At 32.2% G+C, this 24,142-nt stretch overlaps 2 protein-coding genes across 3 annotated transcripts; one reads left to right on the top strand and one right to left on the bottom strand.

Annotated features, from left to right (window-relative positions):
• Positions 1-2,553: 2,553 nt before the first annotated feature.
• Positions 2,554-10,860, top strand: LOC139894650 (protein ESSENTIAL FOR POTEXVIRUS ACCUMULATION 1-like). Of its 2 annotated transcripts, none has more exons than XM_071878055.1 (10): positions 2,554-2,680; positions 3,595-3,683; positions 3,779-4,594; positions 4,948-5,059; positions 5,146-5,211; positions 5,968-6,639; positions 7,115-9,428; positions 9,687-9,799; positions 9,878-9,937; positions 10,152-10,860. In XM_071878055.1, exons 1-10 carry the CDS (start codon positions 2,626-2,628, stop codon positions 10,535-10,537), a joined length of 4,683 nt encoding a protein of 1,560 aa, XP_071734156.1. In that variant the 5' UTR covers positions 2,554-2,625; the 3' UTR covers positions 10,538-10,860. The 2 variants fall into 2 exon arrangements, with proteins under 2 accessions (XP_071734156.1, XP_071734155.1); XM_071878054.1 differs by having other exon boundaries at positions 7,112-9,428.
• A 1,524-nt stretch (positions 10,861-12,384) lies between these two features.
• LOC139893931 (uncharacterized) lies at positions 12,385-16,503 on the bottom strand. The gene is made up of 6 exons (XM_071877131.1): positions 16,438-16,503; positions 14,618-15,831; positions 14,458-14,536; positions 13,782-14,221; positions 13,140-13,238; positions 12,385-12,755 (listed from the first exon to the last, which is right to left on the bottom strand). Exons 2-6 carry the CDS (start codon positions 15,809-15,811, stop codon positions 12,570-12,572), a joined length of 1,998 nt encoding a protein of 665 aa, XP_071733232.1. The 5' UTR covers positions 15,812-15,831; positions 16,438-16,503; the 3' UTR covers positions 12,385-12,569.
• Between the last annotated feature and the right edge of the window lie 7,639 nt (positions 16,504-24,142).

The following is a 24,142-nucleotide window of genomic DNA, read 5'->3' as shown; positions in this document are numbered from 1 at the left end:
TTTTACATATGTAGTTCATTGTTAATACACTTAATGATATATTTACTTATCATTTAACATAATTAACCAAGTGTATCAATATCTTAATATGATTCATATGTACTTAGTAAGACGTTGATATAACGATAATCGTTATATATAACGTTTTCGAGTTTCTTAAATTCATTAGTCTCATTTTTATGTATATAACTCTTTGTTAAAATACCTAATGAGATACTTACTTATCATAATATCATGTTAACTATATATATAATCATATATATGTCATCATATAGTTTTTACAAGTTTTAACGTTCGTGAATCACCGGTCAACTTGGGTGGTCAATTGTCTATATGAAACCTATTTCAATTAATCAAGTCTTAACAAGTTTGATTTCTTAACATGTTGGAAACACTTAATCATGTAAATATCAATTTCATTTAATATATATAAACATGGCTTTTAATAGTTTGTTGAATCTATCTATCTATCTATACATTAATATAAAGCGCGTGCCAATAATTCTACGTGTCAATTTCTCAATTAATCTGAATTAAATTTGCACGCGTGTCAATTTTTCAATTAAACTAAAATATATATTTGTATACGTGTCATGTTCTCAATTAATATGAATTAAATAATAATAACTCTCTAAAATAACTTCCTAAATTAGATAAGATAACTCTCTAAAATAACTCCTAAATTAAAGGTGCGAAATTTCATTAATATTCTATTTTTTTTTTTTGAACGGCAAGTTGCATCAGTCCGGACCGAAGCCTAGTCATCATTTGCACACACACACGCGTTCGGGCAGGAAACCCGAACCACACTCAGGGGATCCGATCCTTAAACCATCCCATACGGGGTAGGCGGGCCGGACTTTAGTCCCGGAGCGGGTCGGTAAAACCTTCCCTTTAGGTCACCCTCAAGGAATTTTTTCAAATAATATCCTTTGTAGGTGACGAGGCTCGAACCTGAGACCTCTAGCCCGGCAGGGGTGTTAGGCACCACCACATGTCCACTGAGCCAAAGCTGCGGGGACATTAATTAATATTCTATTTAATTATGTATAGAATTATAATCATAATTTAAATATTTAATTTACACATAATAGTGACTCGTGAATTTTTACAAAAATTTATTAATGTAAATCATAATCATACTATAATTACGTATAGAATATTACCTCTACTTCTTACAATGACTACATTAAATAATCATCGGAGCATGTCCTAATTAATAAATATTATATTGAATTATGTATAGAAATAATTTAAATATAATAAGAAGTCATATTTTATCCATTAATATTAATAATATGAACGAATTCAAGGTTTAAATTATTATTCATTAAATTTAACATTTTAATAATTAGAAGCTACTGATTTTTCAAAAAAATAATAATAATAATTAGAAGCTACTACATTTATGTTTTTAAATAGACAACATGCACATAAACGAGCTCATAATCTAAAAAAGGGTAAACCGACCCTCTGACGGCCCTACACCGATCGGAACGAACTCATAATCCATGCGTTATTTTTCAATACTAATGCTTTCGATACAAATGTTATTTGTAATAAACGGTTTTTTCATTGTAATTGTATTATACATTTAATAAATATCAATACCAACGTTATCGAATACTAATTTATATAGCTGCCGTGTAATGCACAAGCTCACGTTTAGTATTATTATCATTAATAATAAATAATAAATAGATACTAACGCTTTCGAAACAAATATTATTAGTAGTAACAAATGGATTTTTCATAGTAATTGTATTATACATTTGATAGAATATCAATACTAATGTTATTGAATATAAATTTGTGCAACTGCCGTGCAACGCACGGGCTCATAAAACTAGTTAAATAATAGTGAATCTCAATTTTGTAAGCAGGGGAGTGAATGACGATGAATGAGAGTCTTTATGTCCTTGCCTTGTTCTACTGACGAATTGACTGATAATATCATGACACTTTTCTTGGGAACGATAATATGAGAGTCTATCCTTTTTTCCTTTTTTTTCTTTTAAAAAGATAACGAAAACTTGTATAAAACAAAGTCGTTTTTCAAAAGAAAATGACGTTAACTGAATAGGGCCGTCTCAACAATTTGAAGGCCCTAGGCGAAAATAAAAGTCGGTCATTATACACGTTTAATTTTTTAATACATATGAAAAGATAATACTTAGATTTATTTACTTACAATGTATTTAACTATTTAAAGTTACAATATTACGACTTTAATTGACAAATCTTTATTTAATTAAACAGAATATTTTGGGGAAAATATATATAGATATTCAAAATATCGGGTCCTTTAAAATTTTTGAGTCCTACGCAATTTTTTATCTTGCCTACGTTCAAAAACGCCTCTGTAACTGAATCTATATGATAGAATTATGATGGTTAGTACTAAACTATAGTAGTGTAACGTAGTTGGCTCTTGGCTGAAAGGACTACCCGTGTAAACAAATTTGCCATTCAAGTACGGCTCTTCAATCTTCATTTTTAGCTATATCTATTATCTATATCTACACGTTCGCTAGCCCCCTGCACTCGTGCTCTTACACATTTCGTTTATACACACTCCAAATATAAACCCTAGCTTTCTCCAAACTCGTAATCATCATCGCATCAATGGCTAACAATACCGAATTCCTTGATTCTCCTCATCACGCTCAGATCTCTAAAGGTTTTCAATCGATTATTTTAAATTTTTTCACTTCTGTTCACTCTTTTGTAGAAATTCAGGCGGTTATGAATGCATTTAGGGTTTTATATATATTTATACTCTAATACTCTAATTTTTTTTTATTATTTTTCACTTACAAAACGTCTGCTCGAGTGTAATTTTAAAGCTATTCTGCGTACAAAATGTCTGCTCCAGTGTTATTTTTGGTTAAACTGTTAATTGAAATTAAAAAAATGTGTAAATGTAAGTTTTAAATTGCATTTATATATATATATATATATATATATATATATATATATATATATATATATATATATATATATATATATATATATATATATATTATATTTGTGGATAAACTATGCGTATGTTGTTGTTTGAGTATTGCCTTAAACTATTATCTAACAGAAGTATAGTCTTAAGCTAGTGATGCTCAGAATTTTATATGCATTTTAAAGTTTTAAATTTTAAATATATTCATATTCAAATGTTATTATTCATCTTATTTTACTTGCATACTGCTATTAAAAGAACAGACGTTAGCTATGTGTCAAAATACATTTTGAAAGCTCTTAACTTTTATTAAATTCACGAAAAGCATCATTTGCAAGTGTTTAATTTCATATTAATTCCATGTGGAATCTATGTGTATGTTGTTGTTTGAGTAATGCCGTCAATTATTATATACAGAGTAACAAAAATTTATAGCCTTAAACTGGTGATATATGTAGAGTTTATATGCATTTGATGTAAAGTACTATGGATGGCATTATGGAACATGGGATCAGACTGTTTATCTCCCGTTCTTACTTATAACATCTACTTTAGTTACCTTAAATAGCTCACACTTTATTACTGCATCTACAATTTTCATGTGGATGATCTGATTAGACTTTCACTGTTTAATTGTATAGATGGGCAAGGGTCTGACAGTTCGATTCCGCTTTCACCGCAGTGGCTTCTACCGAAACCCAGGGAGAATAAGACTGGAACTGTGTCTGGGGTGTGTGACCATATTCTAACTATGCTAATAATAATCTGAAATATGTTAGTTTTGTTAGCTTCAAATATTTCTACTTTTGTATATGATAATTGCAGGAGATGCACACAAGTGCCTTTCCAGCTGTTGCCAATTGTCCTGGTCCTGTGAAGTCACAGGGATACCTTGACCCGGTTAATGATATTCAGAAGAAGAAGGATGTCTTTCGTCCTTCCGTACTCGATAACCGTGACAGGTGGCGTGAGGAGGAAAGAGAGACAAAATCATCTGCTCGCAAGGACAGGTGGGGTGAGGGCGATAAAGAGCCCGAGGACACCCGTAAGGTGGATCGTTGGAATGACAACTCATCTGGAAGATACCGTGCACCTTCTGAAAGATTGAGTGATTCGGGTAACAAGGATCCGAGTGATGACCAGCATCGTGAGAACAAATGGAGCACCCGGTGGGGCAGGGACAATAAGGGAGTGGATAGTCTGCGTGACAAATGGGTTGACTCTGGAAAACATGAGTGGGATACAGACCATCCAAAGCCATGGAGGTCTAGTTCAGCTGTTAATCGAGCAAAAGTAGAGCAGCCATCTTACCAAAGCCCAATATCCAATAAGGGTTCACTTATGGGGGTCCATGGTCGTGGTCGGGGTGAAAATCAAAATTCAACGTTCCCTATTGGTAGGGGAAGGGGTGCACTAGAAGGGAATTCGTTGAATAATTCTCATTCACCAACATCGTTTTCTGATAAGATTGATCAATGTCATGAGGAATCGTCTCTTGTGGGATATAGCAGGGCACAACTGATTGATGTTTACAGGATGACTGATATGAAATCCTGTGAAAGGGTCGCGTTAGTTCCATCTCTTACGCAAGAAGATCCATTGGAGCCTCTTGCACTTACTTCACCTACTCCTGAGGAATTGGTAAGTTTAACATTTTGATTAGAGGTGGCATGAGGTGTGGATTGGGGGGTTGGGTGAAGTTTTAAGTTGTAGAGGTGGATTAGAGGTGGCTTTTAAGTTTCTCAACGTAAAGTTACAAACATTTTATCAACACAAAAATAATATTTGAATTTCGAAGAAAACGATATAGGAGGTTGTTGGCATTAAGCTCAGTTTTCTGCGATTTTCAATCTGTTTGGCCATCTGTTCATTCAACTCACCGTAATTAACCGAATTCCAATTTCCAAGTAAAAAGGTCAATATTGGTACCTCTACTTTCGTTTGATCTGATTTGATAGTAGTATAGTTGATTAATTATTTATTTTCGTTTGTAGTTTTTATTAAATGGCATTGACAAAGGGGACATCCTAAGTAGTGGTGTCATTACAAAAGAAGGTTCTTTTGGGCGTAACACTAGTGATGTTCAGACAAGTAGAACGAAGCTTGGTACTATGATCTGTCTCTTGAATTTATCCATATATCGGTGTATAGTTTGTGATACTATTGTTGTTGGATATGTGTTTCCTGAGTAGGTAGTAAAGAAGATCTACAACTTACTGATGACTATCATAAAGACGGGATTGCTGATCGTTTTAAAGGTAATTATTCAAATTTATCTGGGTGTGTCTTCTGAGAAGAATATATCACTGAGGCTCACAAACCGTTTTTCTTATTACGATTTGGAGGTATTACTGCATGTGATGTGAGCAATAACTTCTCATGATTTCCTATGCTTGTTTGGTGATATAAATCTATAACTACTTGAACTTCTCCAACACAGCGATAAAATGGTCTTTTGCAGAGATGGCAAGGGGCAAGTTGGGTCTTTGGAATGAGTCAGGGTTGGGCTGGGATGACTGGAAAACCATTTTTCTTCATTGTAATCTTTGTAATATATAGTTAGTGCAGTTATATTTCACATATAGTATTTGTCTATCATAGTAATGTAAAGAGAATAAGGAGGTTGTACACATTAAATAAATGCTTTAGCCCATATGAACCATTTCTTTTAGTTTAATTTACCATTGGATTTTTTTTAACGACAGCCCGTAGGGCTTTCAAGGTGCAAAAAACACTTGCAGTTTTTAATAACTGCTATGTAAAAGTCAACATTAGCCACTTTACAACACATTACTGCACCTTCAATGACAGCCCTAAGGGCTGTAGTTAGACGAATGCAGGTGCAAAAAAGACTTCCTACTTTTTAATAACCGCCATATAAAAGTCAACATTAACCACTTTGTACAACACATTAATGCACCTTAATGACAGCCCTAAGGGCTGTCGTTAGACGAATTCTTTTCTTATTATGCTTTGAGGCTTGTATAATTATATCTATTGTTTTTGACTCACAGATGCGGATTATGGTTCTTATGGGAAGAATAATGATGTGGGAATGACTAAAGAATCCCGAGTGCACGGAACGTCAGTTCACTCTACGGCAACTTGGCGATCTCAGTCTCAAAAGGATGCAACCGATGAATGGAGTGGCCATCCTGTAAATCCATATTCCAAAGGCGAGGGTCCTGTTATTAAAAAGCTTCCAGCTGGACATTTAGACAGAGAACAAGACTCAAGGATTCAGTCACTTTCGCAACCGTCTCCTGAAGACCTTGTTCTCTTTTACAAAGATCCTCAGGGATCAGTTCAAGGTCCTTTTACTGGTACTGATATCATTGGTTGGTTTGAGGCTGGTTATTTCGGAATAGATTTATTAGTTCGTCTTGCAAATGCACCACATGAGTCACCATGGAGTTTACTTGGTGATGTCATGCCACATCTGCGTGCTAAGGTCAGACCACCACCTGGTTTCAGTGCAGCAAAACAAAGTGAAGTCAATGATCAATCTAGTCAGTTAAATGTTACTGGCTTGGGTAATAATATTGCCAGAATGAAAAATGAACCTATGTTACAGCATGGTTCAATCACAGACACGGAGAAGAGGTTTCTTGAGTCGCTGATGTCTAATAACATGGGCGGTGGTGGTGGCGGCGGCGGCCCACTGGAGAAGATTGCTTTGTCTGAAGGTATGATTCATTATGTAATTTTGTTTAGGAAAAATTGTCCTTTTAATATAAATAAATGGGTCAACTTGGCATCTGAACATAAAGATAAACATGAATTTAATAAATATAGGCAGTAAACATTTACAGAGCAAAATCAAATACCTTTTGAGAATCCCTACTTGGAGGTAGTGGCAGTGTTAGTAAATCGTATCTAGTCATCACAACCTGATAATATCAAAAGAGAACGGGATACATGGGTTGAGTAGGTCATCAAACAGGGTGTAAGTCTCCCAAAGTTTATAATTTTTCCATAAGTAACCTATTTTTTATTATTTTAACAAAAAAATGTTTTCTCCATATCATTCTTTCTGCACAGTCATTAATATTATATGACGAATAACTGTTACTGCTGTAGTAATACTGTTTTTGTAATCATTATCAACATGTTTCAACTTTCAACTTAAACTGAGAATGATACTGATTGTTTGTTTAGCAGGTATACAGGGGTATTTTGGAAACTCAAACTCGGTTCCTCTAGGAACCGAAAACAGAGATAACTTATACCAGTTAGCACAGAAGATACAGCTTGAAAGGCAAAATTCGTTATCCAATCCTTATTCTCTTTGGGCCGGAAGAGATACGTCTTCTGTAGGCCCCACATCTGATGTTCTTCTGAATCCCACAATTCAACAATCGAACATCTCGCATCTTTCAAGTGTACCAAGTCCCGAGTTCATGTCAGTTCTTCAGGGTTTATCTGCAAGGCCTACATCTGGAGTCAACGGTGCAGTTACAAACTGGCCAAACTACCCAATTCATGGTAATTTGGACCCACATCAAACACCCCTTGGAACCCACCAAAGACTTCAGCCGCACCATCAATCTGCTCCTTTAACCCCTGAAAAGTTGCTTGCTTCTAGCCTTACCCAAGAACCACAATTTTCAAATCTGCTGCAACAACAACACATGTTACAAATGAACCCACAGGCATCAGTACAGGGTGGTTTGGACCCACATCAAACAAGCTACCAAAGACTTCAACCGCAGAATCAATCTGGTCCGTTAACCCCTGAAAAGTTGCTTGCTTCTGGCCTTCCCCAAGAACCGCAATTTTCAAATTTACTGCAACAACAACACATGTTACAAATGAACCCGCAGGCACCAGTACCTACACAACAGCTGTCAATATTGGATGAATATCTATTGCTTAAACAGCAACAGCAAAAGCAGGAGTTGCAGCAGCAGCAGCAGCAGCAGCAGCAGTTATTGAAACAGCAATTGCTCTCCCAGATGCTCATCGAACAACATTCTCAGCAGCCTTTAGTCAGTCAATCTTATGGACAGATTCAGTCGTTGGATCGTCTTGGGTTCCAGCCCGCATCACATGAGGTCTTTCAAACGGGACCACAAAATCAAGTACCCAATATTCAAGATGCAGTAACTGGTAACTTCGTCAATATGTCTCCGATTGTATCACAAGCTGAAAATCACGCCAATCAATTTGAAATTCCTGTACAACTACCCCATCAAATGATGGAGAATGATGACAGTGGTCATACGAAAGGTGCTGAGGACAGTTACTTACATGAACAGGCTATAAACATCGGTTTAAAAACTGATGAAAGTGCTAAAATATCAACATCTCACGATGTTTTGACGCCTGTTTCTGCAGTCCAAATTGTATCTAATGAAGTCTCTGCTCCTTCAATTGTATCGGCGGTTGAACCGTGTGAGGTTAATAAACCTTCTGAAAAGAAGTCAAAGAAACAGAAGTCAAAACAACAGCAGAAGCAATTTGACAGTGATGTAAGTAAAGTCAATGATTCTGAATCCAATGTTGAAAGTGTTCAGCAAGAAAGGCAAAGTGATATTCTATCTGATGATGTCAGCCAAATATCTGAGAAAAAGAATGATGACGCCTCACAAGCTTCTACAGTACAACGAGCATGGAAGCCTGCACCTGGTTTTAAGCCGAAGTCATTACTTGAAATTCAACAAGAAGAGCAATGGAGGGCACATGCATATGCACAATCACAGTTAGAAACAAGCGTTACTGATATCTCTGCATCTATAGGCTCGATGAAAGTGTCCACACCATGGGCTAATGTTGTTGAAAGTTCAGACCACAAGGAGAATAAGATAGACCTAGCCAGCTCAGCTTTCAATCAGAAAAGCAAGATTAGCCCGTTGCATGATCTTTTGGCTGAAGAAATTACAGAAAAACCTAGTGAAAAAGATTCTGCAAGTTTTCAAACAGATTTGGTTGACACTGACAACTTTATTGAGGCTAAAGGAAGTAAAAAGAGCCGTAAAAAGTCTGCAAAATCTAAGGCTGCTGGTCTCAAGGTTTCGGTGCCCGAAGTTCATGTTAGTTCAAGTCCAAACGAGAAAGTAAATATCCCACGTGTGGCACCTCATGATAAGGATCTGTTGCCAGCCGCACCATCCGGTCCGTCACTGGGAGATTTTGTTGTCTGGAAAGGTGAGACCGCTGGCCATTCACCTGCTCCTGCTTGGTCAACTGATTCGGGAAAGGTTGGTACACACACTTCTTTGAGGGACATTTTGAAGGAACAAGAGAAAAAGGTTTCATCCAATCAGAGTCCGGCACCTGTCCCTGCTTCTCAAAAGTCTGTTCCCGTTCAATCAACCCGTGGAAATGGTCCTTCATGGTCGTCTTCTATGGCTTCTCCTGCTAAGGCTGCATCCCCTGTCCCTGATACAACTCGTAGTTATACACAAACGAAAAATAGAGTAGATGACGATCTGTTTTGGGGTCCGGTGGATCATCAGAAACATGAAACCAACCAGTATGTTCTTTTATTTTGTCGATACATATTTATTATAGTGTTCACTGTTATGTATAGGTGGCAGTTTTGACCCATGTACTCATGAATAGGTGAATTTGGTTTTTTGGGTTATTTTGAATCTCAGATCAGTCAAGTAGAAAAGGGAAGGGGTTAAATGGCGATTAGGTTATCATATTTAATGTATTACTTCTATATATATATATATATATATATATAAAGGCAAGTGAGTATTGATTTGGAAATGTTTTCTTCATGCAGATCAGATTTTCCTCAACTTGCAAACCAGGGTAATTGGTCAAAGAAGACTTCTTCTGTAAAGGGAATTTCTGGATCATCTAAGGGAAAGAAAGATGCGTTGTCTAAACATTCAGGTACAGTAACTTGTTGAATATGGTTACAGATTGCCATATGACAACTATGCTAGAATATGACTAATGAATGTTTTGCAGAGGCATCTGACTTTAGAGATTGGTGCGAGAGTGAGTGTGTCAGGCTTATTGGAACCAAAGGTATTACTAATCCTCAAGTCGGGTCCTATTTATGTTTCATTTTATTTTATTTTTTATATTTATAATGTTATCGCGGGTACTGTAAATGAATGATCTTTTAACTACCAACTTAAACAATGGAGTTAAAGATGGCTACGATTCAGCGTATCTAAATAGATTATTATGCCTGCTTTAACCCCAAACCATATTTACCAAATTGACCTTGTTATTTCAGATACAAGTTTCTTGGAATTTTGTGTAAAGCAATCTAGATCAGAGGCGGAGATATTACTAAAGGAGAACCTTGGATCATATGACCCTAATCACGAGTTCATTGACAAGTTCCTTAACTACAAAGATTTCTTACCTTCTGATGTCCTCGAGCTCGCCTTTCAAAGTCAAAACAACTCGAAGGTTTCCAGAGATGCAAACAATATCAATGATGGATCTCGAGATTCCAATCTTGTTCTTGGTAGCAGCAGTACAGCAGATGGTGGGCCCACCAAGGTCGTAGGGAAGAAGAAAGGCAAAAAGGGGAAAAAGGTTAGTTCAGAAGTTTTAGGTTTTAATGTTGTTAGCAACAGGATCATGATGGGAGAGATTCAGACCGTTGAAGATTAAAGGCTCGTGTCTTTGTTGTAGTAGTTGTAAATACTTTTTTATTTTTAAAGATATTAGTGACTAGAGTTTAATGAAGTTTAGGGGGCCCACAACAGTGACTATGTAATATTGTTTGGCCCTGCCATTTTTGGGAACTTAGATTTAACCCAAAAGCGAAGTTTGCTAGGGTGATCTTACTTTTGTCATATTTTAATGGTATGGTAACTCTCAGAGAGATTTTTGCTTTCACATTATCATCATTATATAGGTTGCAAGATGGGCGGTCTAGAACTTAGGAATAGTATTAAGAGGTCTAAGATACAATTTGTAATTTTTCTATTTAAAGCTTAGATATTGTATTAGTTGATATTGCTAATAACATTATCATGATATCATCATTATATAGTTTTCGGGTAACCCGAGTTGGACCAGATCTAGAGTGAGCAAGTAAAAATTCCTGTGTAGTACATTATTGTTAGGCAGAGTTAGACATGTAAGAATACAAGGATACAACATAACAAATCTGTATTGTCCCACTCTGAAACAATGAAGCACTGGACAGTGAAAAACAAAATATCAGCATTCATTTTAAATAATGTACCATTATAAAAAAAAAGTGACAAGACATTTCTAAACAGACATATTGTAACATATGATAGTAATCTAAAACATAGTAACGAGGATTAATCACTACTTGTCAATTAATTTCATAACATGTCATTTATCGTTATGTAATTTTTCTATTTAAAACATAGATACTGTATCTGTATTCCTTACACCAATAGTTCGATGATAGATTTCCATATTACTCCGTATTAGTTATTTATAAGTAATCGATATTTGTTTTGATAATTTGTATATGTTTATACACGCAATTAAACCTAATGGGAAGCGTTCACCCATACCTGTGTTCGTGAGTAGAATTTCACTAAGTAACTTTGCTGGTAACTAACCAAATTATCTTTACCAGTTATACAACATATTGTAAAAACAAGCTAATTACCTAGCAACGATACATACATTTATATAATAAATGTATAGTTATCCTTCTACTTTTTTTAACGGCGATATCGACATCAAATGCTCTCATCTGTCACTCACACACGCGTTGAGGGAAACCCAATTCGTGACGATGTTAGCAGTATCATCAAAGGTTGGAAAATCCCTGCTTGGAGTGAGAATCAGACATGGATTGATAGTACCCCAAGTTGGATCTCACCATCATACCTAGGGATGGCATCGGGTCGGGTTTGGTCGGGTATAGGCAATACCAAACTCAAACCCGATTAAGAAACTCACTCCCAAACCCGGTATCATACCCCGGCAGGTAACCATTAACTAATTAACCGTTGGGTAACGGATTTCCTCACGAATAATCGGGTAACCATTTAATTCAAATCAAATCAAATTAAATTAAATGTTAAAGAATTTACAAACTACGTTACTAATTGATATTAAAATGTTAAAGAGTTAAATGTTAAAGAATCTTGTTGTGCTCAGTTACATGTCTGTACTCGGATGTAATGTATGCATGTTTTTCTTGTCCATTTTGGTGGGCCTTATGAAGTGGGCTAGTAGGATATAAGCCCAAGTTGTTATTTGTTTGTAACTTTCAATGTAATATATTGAATAAACTAATCGAGTATATGGGTCGGGCATACGGGAACCCGTATACCCGAACCAAACTCGGACCAATAATATCGGATTTCAGGTTTACCCATCAAGTAAGGGTATTTTTGCCATCCATTTCATACCACTCAATGGTGTGATGCTTTATCCTTCTACTATATATCATACATACATAAGCGTTAAACAAATCCTCATACAAAAACTTTGCAAATGCAAACAAAGTAAAGTTTGGTATATTTAAAATTAATGAAGATAACACATTCTTCGGAGTGATTTCGATTTTCAAGCACACACAATTACACAGATACATTACAAGACCATGAAAAAACGGTTAATAGACACAACAATCTACATATCATTAAAACCAACCAAAGATTATTTGTTCAAAGTAAAAATTGAAGAAAGAATGTTACAACATTTTTATTTATGCTAGTGATGGTTCCAGCTTTTCATTCAACTCTAATGATTCCTGATCCATGCAATAGACTTTGATATCACAAAGCGTTCCACCAGCTTCATCAGCAAAACTGATTCTCTTCCTCTCTTTTTGAACAGGAAGAGGTTTCCCCTGGTTTGCGTTCCCCGAAGGTTTATCGTCTTGGTTCAGTTTCTGATTATTGAAAATAGAAACAAAGATGAAGACACAGTAAACAAAGGGACCAACTTCAACGTAATAATCTGTCATTGGATTCGCGGTGTAGTGTTTTGTAATCATAAGTCAACTGTGGAGTATTGACTATTTAAAAAATTTTCAGAAATAATATAAAATTATGTTCTGCCAAGTGCCAACCCAACAGAGCTTGATTCAAGCCATTGTAAACATGACATATTTCAACCCAAACCTATTTTGACCAACCTGCCCAAATTGACACGTATGAAATTTTGTTTAGATGAAATTATTTTCAGGCTAGAGAGCAATAAAGACAGGTTACAGTGTATTGAATTGACTTTGAACTGATATTTCAAAATGTATATGATAAAAAGAAACACTAACCATGATTTTACAGAAACGATTGCAGTCCCTAGCCATCATAGATAACCATTTTCTAGCCATTTCTTCAGTTTTGGTTGCACTTTTGATGGCTGATTTCACCTGTCAAAAGTATCATGACAACAGTAAAGTATATGTACACATGCTTAAGCATTTTATATAGCAACAGACATGAGGTAAATCAATAGAAGACTAAAAATCAATGAGATTACAAGACTTATAGCAACAGACATGAGGAAAATGCAAGTGTGGTGGGCATGACAAAATGGGTGGGTCGTGCAAGTTGGGTAAAGGATTCAAATGTGTAGATTTTCAGGTGCCAGTCTAAAAGGGACAAGGAAAGTTAGGTTGACCCTTATTTTAAATATATTTGGTTGATGTTTTGAATATAATTACAAGAAATGATAATAATACAATACAAACCAATGTTTATGATCATGCAATTTTGGGAAATATATGCATCTGAATATACTCCGGGATCATTTTCGACCCATTTGATATATATCCTTGTCAGTTTAATCTTTTAGTTTAACACGTATGACTTGTTAGGAATAAAGCATGATTCAAAATTCTAAATCAACCTATTAATAAAATATGGCCTAAACTACCATTTATGTATATTTAATCAAAGAGCCAGCATAATACCTCATCTGCCTCATTATTCAAGGGTGTGGAACGATATTCTTCAAAGAGCAATTTGTTTTCCACAATGGCCTTCATGGAGTTCAATTCACTCATAAGCTTTGATGCAAGAGATTCAATGTCATGCATCTGTCTCTCTGAAAACGCAATCGCACTCTCAGAACACCCTTGGATCGAAGTACACCCTGTGCTAACACGAGGAAGTGAACGGCATGAACGTGGCCCATCGAGACAACCTTTAGGTGTAAGATTATTGGGAGGGGAACCTTTTTTATAATTCTTTGGTCTCTTAAGCAACTGTTTTGAACTGATAAAAACTTTGTTCTGAGATAATGGTACAGATTGATGAGGCTGCAGATTTGGTTCATTGTCCTTAGTATCTGATGTAGTTGATGAAAACTTGTTCTCATTTTGTTCCTCGAAGTTCAGTTTCTCCTTGCATTCTGGAAAATCAAAATCGGTGTGAACCAACATGCGAATATTGGCAAAACCAAAAGCAGAACGTAACATCATTTCAAATCACTTGTTTCTTGTATGAATATGAATGTTGAGTAATGCCAATTTAGTAGAAATTAATAAATATGAATGTGTTATGTCAGGTGCATAAAACATATAGCAATTTAAGAAGAAAAGCATGTTTTATAGGTAGAAAAACAGGTCAAAGTATTCTATGTCTTACTGAAACGGTCCACGTCATCTGAAAACTCTGCGGAATTCATCGCCAAACGTAATTTTTCCTGAGACTTTGGAGAAATGGCCTGTAAAATAGACTCAAGATGAGCATTTTCAAAGATAAAATTATAAAGAAATCATTAGTAAAAGTTACTACAATCAAATACCTTTCTTGTCAAAGGAAGCCTTTCAGGAAATCGTGTTTCCAAACAGTCAGAGTTTCTAACCTCTGATGCCTCCTCATTCAAGACATCAGTTAAATGGGTATGATCAAACAACTTTACTTCTGAATGATCATTTGCAGGAACTAAAGACGGATCTTGAAGAATGAAAACGTCCTGAGAATCATAAGAGTTGTTATTGTTATCTGAAATCAAAGAGTGCAAATCTGCACCAATATTCACTGAAGTTAAATCTTGCTTCTCCTCACAAATAGGTGATTTAACCTTCATGAATACCCCATCAACATCATGCTCATCGGAGCTTGTCAAAAAATGTGATTTCCATGGTAAGCACAAGTAATCACTTGATTGTTCAATATCCACGCAACAATGGTCATCACCGATTGTTGACTCTAAATCTTGACCATCACATATGTGCCCGACTTGTTCAGATGTCTGTTGACTTTGAAAGCAATCAGACGTGCGTGTAATCAAATCTTCAAAAGAAGAATCATCTTCCACAGAGCTTACAATTGATAATGAATGATGGACATATTCTTCTTTGTCCATTTCAGATACGTGCATAGGCGTGATAACATTCTGCATATCATCATCCTCGTTATCTGACTCCATGTTGTCCGAATTACAAACCGGGCCTTCATTAAAGCCACATTTTTCCATGAAAGTAGTATCATTACATTCAAAATTCTCCATATCAGGAGCCTCGATTTTGACAGTAACAGTTGAAATATCGTCTCTAGAAGATGTTGGAGAACTTTCATTAGTAGGAATTGACTTTGACGGTGAACGCTTTGAACCTTTGACTCTAAATTTACACAACGGTTCGCTCAAATCGGGATCATCATCTTCTACCTTTGGGGTCAGAAAAACATATTCTGAAACCTTCCTTTTCTTTCTTTTACACTTTTTCCTGAGCTGTGATAATGTCATTTCTTCTAAATCGTTTTCATATGATTGACAACCTGGTTCATCATCACCAACAAAACCACTTCTTGATCTTGTTTTTCTCTCTGCGAATGGCAAAGGTGTTCGTTCAGCATCTGCAGATTGATATATATCTTCTAACTTCTTGAACTTGAGAAGTGGTCTTCCATGTGAATCTGTGTTGTGAACTCTTTTCATCACGCCATTTTGTATAGTCCTTATAAAATGAGATGAACTGCAACCTCTTGGAAGCATCTTTATTCCTAAAACCAACCCTGAAAAGTCTTTCAATAATTACTTCAACAAACAAAAATATAAATGCATTTTTAGCATTTGCCTCTTTTCAAGAAAGCTATTGTATGTTAAAATAACATGTGATACGCCAAACGCGATATCAACATGAAGAACAAAATGTAAAATTACTAATGTCTACTGATCTAGTATCATTAATTATATAACTTTAAGCTAGAAAAACTAATCAATTAACAACATTGTTCACTAGCAACAAACATTTAAAAATTAAACAAACCCGCCAAAATTATTTACATTATTCAAGTAGTACTTATTTCAAATAGATAAAGGTTCTCGATTGATGGCCTCTAACTAAACAATATCATATTCCTCTGATATCATTACAAATAATAATAACAATAAATAATCAGACAAAAATAAAAATAACAGTAACAGAATAACGCCTATACAAAACCTAATTGTGCAGCTTTTAGCTAACGTCAAAATCTGAAATTAGATCTGAACCTACTTCCAATTAACTAATATATTGACAAATTACGATACCGCAATAGCAGATCTATCAGACGCATATATAACAGTCGATTAAAGTTACGAAATAAAGTATCAAACTGAAATTTGTAAAGTGATACCTGATTTTGCAGATTGTTTGAGTTCAGTCTGAGATGTGAATCGACAGATGTGGTGGGGATTTGAGGTTGTATGTGATGAAGATGAGTAAGCTAAATAAAACTAATAAAATCAGTAAATGGTTTAGATCTGGCGCCAATACGTTTGGCGGCAATTAGGGTTTTGAATAGGCGGACAAAATGAGGTCCTTTTGTTTACGTTTACGGTGGTAGTATGGTAATTTGGTTTAACAATTTGGTTAATAATTTTTTAAACTTAAGTAATCCGAATTAAGCATTAATGCATTATACATGTATTTAAATTAGGTTATAACCTGCAATTTTATACGGGACTAAAAATTGAATTAATGTTAACTAGATTTTGTTGTTTTGGTTGTTTTTGCTCTATTTATAGAACACAACATAGAATTAACAATCTAAGCTTAAGTCTACACTTAACAATTTTTGCTGCAAGTGAATTTTGATAGATCGATGATGATAATAGGCACAATATAACTAATCTAAATCATAAACAACATTGAATCCATTGGCATTGATGGTCCAAAGGAGAGCAACCCGATCGATCGCTCAGAGCACAAAATTTTTTAAGGGTCAATAATTTTCTTATATATACAAACACAATAGTTCCAAAAAACAAAAGTTCTCTATACACGGTTGAGGTTGATTCTAAAATAATATATATACCTTGAGTTGTGATCGAGTCTGAGACATGTATATAAGGGGTCACGACATGTATTAATTAATTCGAATATAATATATTAAACTATATATGAATTGTTGAATTGCTAACTGTGGACAACTAATTGTGGACTACTAAAATTGGACAATTAAAATAAATTAAAATATTGATTATAACATATGAAACTAAACATTTCTTCAAGTTTGCCATTTGATTTCATCTTAAACCTCATTTGTATCTTGACGATTACAATCTGCGATTCAAACCTTTCATAATTCTTGAAAACACTTCAATCGATAGGATGAACCAACCGCACTTCATCTACGAAAGAAGAGATTGATGCATATAGTTATGCACCTGAAAACACTCAGAACCTGAGTAAACGTTTCACACGTGTCTGTGCTAGCTCCTTTGGCATTGTTATTACCGAAAATAACATTGCAACTCTTTTTCAAATTAGCCAATTTTGTCACAGCTTCAGCAAATCAACTTTGACTTCCATTCGAATTAGCCTTATTATAACCTTGATATATACGATGCCCTTTTCGTCATCGTTCCCGGGAAACCGTTTAAATCTCATCACATTAGCATAAACTTATCAGCAACTTCATTACTCATCGGCTTAAGTCTCTCCGAAAAACCATTATATCTGTTCATTAAAACTCTATCATATACACATCCGCATCCTGTAACGAGCATTGTCATACCAATTACCAGAAATTCGCAATTAGTATTTTGAATCTCACAACGTTTCTATATCAGCGGTTATATGTATACATATAACATTTATCTCTTAGAATTATGATCTTCCATTCTGAAATTCTGAAAAGCACCCAGTCTACAAATCAATACTTCAAATTCTGAAAAAGCTGAATACAGCAGCAAAAACTGTACACGACCTTAACAGTCGAAGGTATAAAGATAAAGAATAAGTGTATTGGCAAAGCTCGAAAAAGTTGGAACTGGAAAACGGATTGAGCAAACTATGAAGGAAGCTGTGGACAAATCACAAAGACTAAACCTGCCTTCAAAGAATTCAAATGATTCAGTATCTGCTGAGGTCATTAACGAATACCTTGCTTCTGACTCTAAACCTTTACGGACAAATTTTCTTCATCATCCTTCGATATTATAAATTCTAAGATATCATCGAATTGTTCATTATAAAATATCTTCGATATTTTTGAAGATATTTTCATAACTATTCTTATCTGAAATCATTTATCTCTTCGTGAATCAGTATTACATCAGAAAAGAAACTGTTTTAGTTTATAAATTCTAAAAGATTCAAATTCAAAATATGAATGTTTTTGAGAAAGTGTTGGGAACTGATACATGAGTTAGTATAATATAATGACACTTGATCAACGTGATTATATTACAGTAAGTCATGCTGAGTTTTTAATGAAACGTGATGATTCACAGATCATAACGTCATCATGTGCCATGTTACACGACTTTTACATTCTACCTAATCTCTAAACAAATCAAGAACATAATTTCTTGATAATTCTATCTTCTCTCTTGAATTCTGGTAATTTAACAAGTCAAGATCGTGCTATTACAATCTCACTCTTGGAACGTTAGTCATGTTCATTCGAAACTTCATACTTACGAATTCTGGACCATTATTCGCTTGACTTAAAGTCGGGAAGAGGAAACAAAAGTATGAATTGAGGGAGAAAGAATAGAAAGTGTGAGTTGTGGAAATAAGGAAAAGAAGGGAATGGATTTATAGTGAAATATCCGACAGAGTAATCGAGACAGATCACCGTATTTAATTATAGAGATCCTAATTTCCTTATTCGCCGAAGAATAAAATCTTTTAGATTTCAAAGATTTTTTATAAATCTCTTGAATTCCGGAATTCCACCATGACTACGTCAAAAGTAAAGACGAATATCTATTACCTTATCTCAATCTTTTGTGGTAGCTTCACTCGTACTCTTCGAGTAATCGAATTATCTTATCCATATTACTCAACAGTAATAAAACTCTATTTATCAGCTCATATTCGTCAGGAAAACATTCTTATTGTTAGCCATGACGATCTCTATCAAATTTCGGGGACGAAATTTCTTTAACGGGTAGGTACTGTGACGACCCGGAAATTTTCGACCAAATTTAAACTTAATCTTTATATTATTTCGACATGATAAGCAAAGTCTGTAAAGTTGAGTCTCAAAATTTTGGAACAGTTTACATAAATACATTTGACCTTAACTACTTCCGACGATTCACGAACAATTGTATGTAAATAAATATGTATATATATATATATATATATATATATATATATATATGTATGTATATATGTATATATATATATATATATATATATGTAAATAAATAAAAGTGTATATATAATTGGGAATTAATAAAGTACATTTTAAAAATAAAAAAAATAATAATTAGAATAATCAGGTTACTGTTAAAGTAATATATATATATATATATATATATATATATATATATATATATATATATATATATATATATATATATATATATATATATATATATATATATATATATATATATATATATATATATATATAATTTGATCAGTTTAAGTTGTATTATTATTACTATTAATGTTATTATTATTATTAATAATATTAATATCATTATAACTAGTATTATTACAAATATCATGAAAAAGAATATTATTATCATTATTATTATTAATTTTATTAAAATTAAAATTATCATTATCATATTATTATTTATCATATATTTTTACTAGTCCATTTATCAATAATATTATTATTATTAGTAATATTATTAATTATTAATATTATTAATAGTATTAATATATTTGGTAATTATCAAAACTTATGAATTATGTATGTATATAAACAGATATATATAAAAAAATCAGATACATAAATACATATATATATATATATATAATACGATTATTTATATATATATATATATATATATATATATATATATATATATATATATATCATTACATATACATCTAATTATATATATAATACTGTATTATACATATATATAACAGATAATTACGTATCCTGTTATATATATCACAATCATGTTTAATTTAATTATCTGATATTTAAAGTCTTGATTTGGTACGAATGGAATCAAATTTTAACATGTTCTTATTTTTTTCTTCTCTTTCTGTTCCTGATTGCAAAACTGTCGACCCAATTGCTGATACAAAACAAAACTTAACGAATCTGGTACTGTATTAGTATCTCGTTTACACTTGATATTAGAGTAGACTCGATTCAGTAGAAAGAATAGAAAAGAAAAATCAAATAAACATATAAAGAAACCGTTCACCTCTGTTCTTCCACTTTTTAGCCAAAACTCGATCTCGAATTGTTTTTCAAAATCCTTAAATACAGTTGTGCTTGAAATCCTTCACTCAAACTTTCTGTAAAGTTTCAACTTTCAAATTTACGAATTGAGTTTTAATTTCAGAGTCAAAGTTTTTGAAAAATAAAGTCAAACGTTGTTCATTGATTAAATTCGAGTTATATGATGTGATTCAAGTCCAATTAGTGATTTCAGAAGTTTCTAGGAGTGATTTTAAATATAATTTGTGTTATAAATTTTGTCTATAACAGCCTCAAAATCAAAAATCAATTTCATTTTTTTTCTTGATACAGCGACTGCCGTAGCAGCTGTATTGTTTCTTTTAATTTTTTTTTCAATACATACGAACAACTGATATTAATTAGTTATTGTTATTTTGATGTATATAAATCTCTGTTTAAACGCTTTGATTCTTGGTCGATTCGAAATGGAAGGAAGAAGATGACAGAAAGATGTCTGGTTAATATTTAATGGGTAGTGTATTAAACAGAAAAACAGAAATGCTTGAATGGTTTGAGGGGTTATAGGATTATCAGGAGGTCTCGGGTTCGAGCCCGGTTTAGTGCAATTCTTTTTAGAAAAGTTTCCTAAAGGGTATACACTCTTATTTTATTTATTATTATTATTATTATTATTATTATTATTATTATTATTATTATTATTATTATTATTATTATTATTATTATTGTTATTATTGTTATTGCTATTATTATTACTATTAGTGTTAAAATTATTAATATTATTATCATATGTAAAAATATTAAAATCATTATCATTATTATTATTATAAGTGTTAGTAATATTGTTATTAGTAGTAAACTTATCATTTTAGTATTATTATTATCATTATGATTATGATTATGATTATTATTATTATTATTATTATTATTATTATTATTATTATGAAAGTAATAAATATATATTATTATTATCATTAATATTAGGATTGTTATCATTTTATAAATATTAGTTTTATCAATATATTTATAATTATTAATATCATATTTATCATTATTATTGTTATAAGTATCATCACTAATATTTATTATTATTATTATTATTATCATTATCAGTACTGTTATTATTAAAATTTACTATCATTACTATCAATTTTACTAAAGCTATCATTAAAACTATCAGTATTATTATTATAATTATTATCAATAATATCATTATTATTATTAGTATTATTGTTATTAGTATTATCATTAAGTTAACAAACAAAAGTATTAGTAATAAAATCATTATTATTGATAATATGATTATTAGTATGGTTATAATTAAACTTATTATCATTATTATCATTAGTAGTAAAATTGTTATATTCATAGTTATTATTATTAGTATTACTACAAATAGATATTTTTATATAAAAATACATTACAAGAATGTTAATATCACATATCACTATAATTTTATTATTAATAAGATAGTAACTAAGCTATATATATAATATATCAATTAATATATACATATATATTTTTGCATATATAAACCCTAATATAAATTATTATTATTATTATTAATATGTTATAATAAAAGATAAAGACTGGTTAAATAAAATATATAAATTAAATATATCTATATCTATATAACAAATAATTTAACAAGTATATTATTAAAATAATATATATATTTATTCGATTACGATTATGTGTGTTAATATATATACAAATGATATAAGTTCATGAATCCGAGGCCAACCCTGCACTGTTCAGTATCGTCGTACGAATATTTTTACTACAAAATATTGTATCGTGAGTTTCATTACTCCCTTTTTATATATATTTTTGGGACTGAGAATACATGCGCTGATTTTATTAATGTTTTACGAAATAGACACAAGTGATCAAAAACTACATTCTATGGCTGGATTATGAATATTGAATATCACCCCTTTTTAGCTTGGTGACCTAATAATTAGGAAACGGGTATGGCCCCTAATTGACGCGAATCCTAAAGATAGATCTACGGACCTCGACAAGTCCCATCCGGGGTACGGATGCTTTAGTACTTCGAGATTATTATTATTATACAGACGAGAGGTTCTGTTTAGGGATATTCTATGCATTAAAGTTAAATCGGTTATCAAGCGTTCACCATATGAATGATTTTTAAATCGCGAGTTACGCGTATTATTTTGTACTCGGGTTACGTGTACAATTAAATATCCGGAAATCTTGTGGTCTATTAAAATGATGGAAATGAATGTTTATGAAAAACTAATGAACTCACCAACCTTTTGGTTGACACTTTAAAGCATGTTTATTCTCAGGTATAAAAGAAATCTTCCGCTGTGTATTTGCTCATTCTAAAGATATTACTTGGAGTCCTTCATGGCATATTTCAAAAGACGTTGCATTCGAGTCATTAAGTTCATCAAGATTGATAAGAAGACATTGATAGTTTGATATATTAGGAAATGGTATGCATGCCTGTTAACTTTAAAGAAAGTTTGTCTTTTAAAAACGAATGCAATGTTTGTAAAATGTATCATACAGAGGTCAAGTACCTCGCGATGTAACCAAATATAATGTATTCGTCCAGATGGATTAGGACGGGTCGCTTTAAAGAGATGATAATAATTACTGTACTTTGCTATGATACTCCGTAATAAATATTGGGGATATATTAGGAATTAAGTTTTTTAGGATTAATTTTATTGATTTTTTTGAATCAAATGGGTAAATATGTGTATTTTAATACTTAGATTGGTTATATTTGATATTATGTTAATTAATTGGGCAAACATGTTATTTTGAAAGTTAATAAGGGTATATATGATAAAAACTCAAAAAACAATAATCAAACGCCTAAAAAAATCAAATTTCAGTGGCATATAAGAAATAAACAAATCAAATTTCACTAGCAAATTTCAAATGGTAAATGTTTTATTATTAAGGTTGATGATATCTAATTAAATAATAATGGCATATAAGAAATTAGAAAAAATTAAGCATTACTTATTTGTCTATTACTTTCTAATATTGATTTGAATGAGTGGATTAAGATGTATTCTATGTAATTAACCAATCTAATGATTGTCAATAATTCAAATTTTTATAAACTGCTCTATTATATCAAGAGTTTGCTTGATATATTGTATGGATTTTATATCATATTATAAGTTGCGGGGAACTATAATAGTGAGTTAGAGAACGTATAAGTGTAATTTCAACCTTCGAATTTATTTTTTATCTTTTCTTCTCTTTGGAACTCAATTTTTGACTAACTTTACGAACTGATTAATCTCGAAGCGACAAAATGTATTGCATAAACTTGCATGTTGAACCTTTTGAACTTTTTAAAGTATAATTTATTTACGAATATATTATCGATATTGTTTTTCTGATACTTTTCCAAAGTAACAATATTATTATTATTATTATTATTATTATTATTATTATTATTATTATTATTATTATTATTATTATTATTATTATTATTATTATTATTATTATTATTATTATTATTATTATTATTATTATCATTGTTATTATTATTATCATTATCATTATTATTATCATCATCGGTGTCGTGATCATCATTCTTATTCTTATTTTCTTATTATTGTTATATATAAGAAAAAATGTTATAAAGTATATAAGCAATATCAAATTTAAAATCTAAAAAACATTTATATATTTACCAATACAGGATAAGAAGATTAATGATGTG

Source organism: Rutidosis leptorrhynchoides, chromosome 2 (assembly GCF_046630445.1).
Source record: "Rutidosis leptorrhynchoides isolate AG116_Rl617_1_P2 chromosome 2, CSIRO_AGI_Rlap_v1, whole genome shotgun sequence".
Classification (NCBI taxonomy): domain Eukaryota; kingdom Viridiplantae; phylum Streptophyta; class Magnoliopsida; order Asterales; family Asteraceae; genus Rutidosis; species Rutidosis leptorrhynchoides.
Note: the sequence above shows the minus strand (reverse complement) of the source record. Positions and strands in the feature narration are given on the sequence as shown.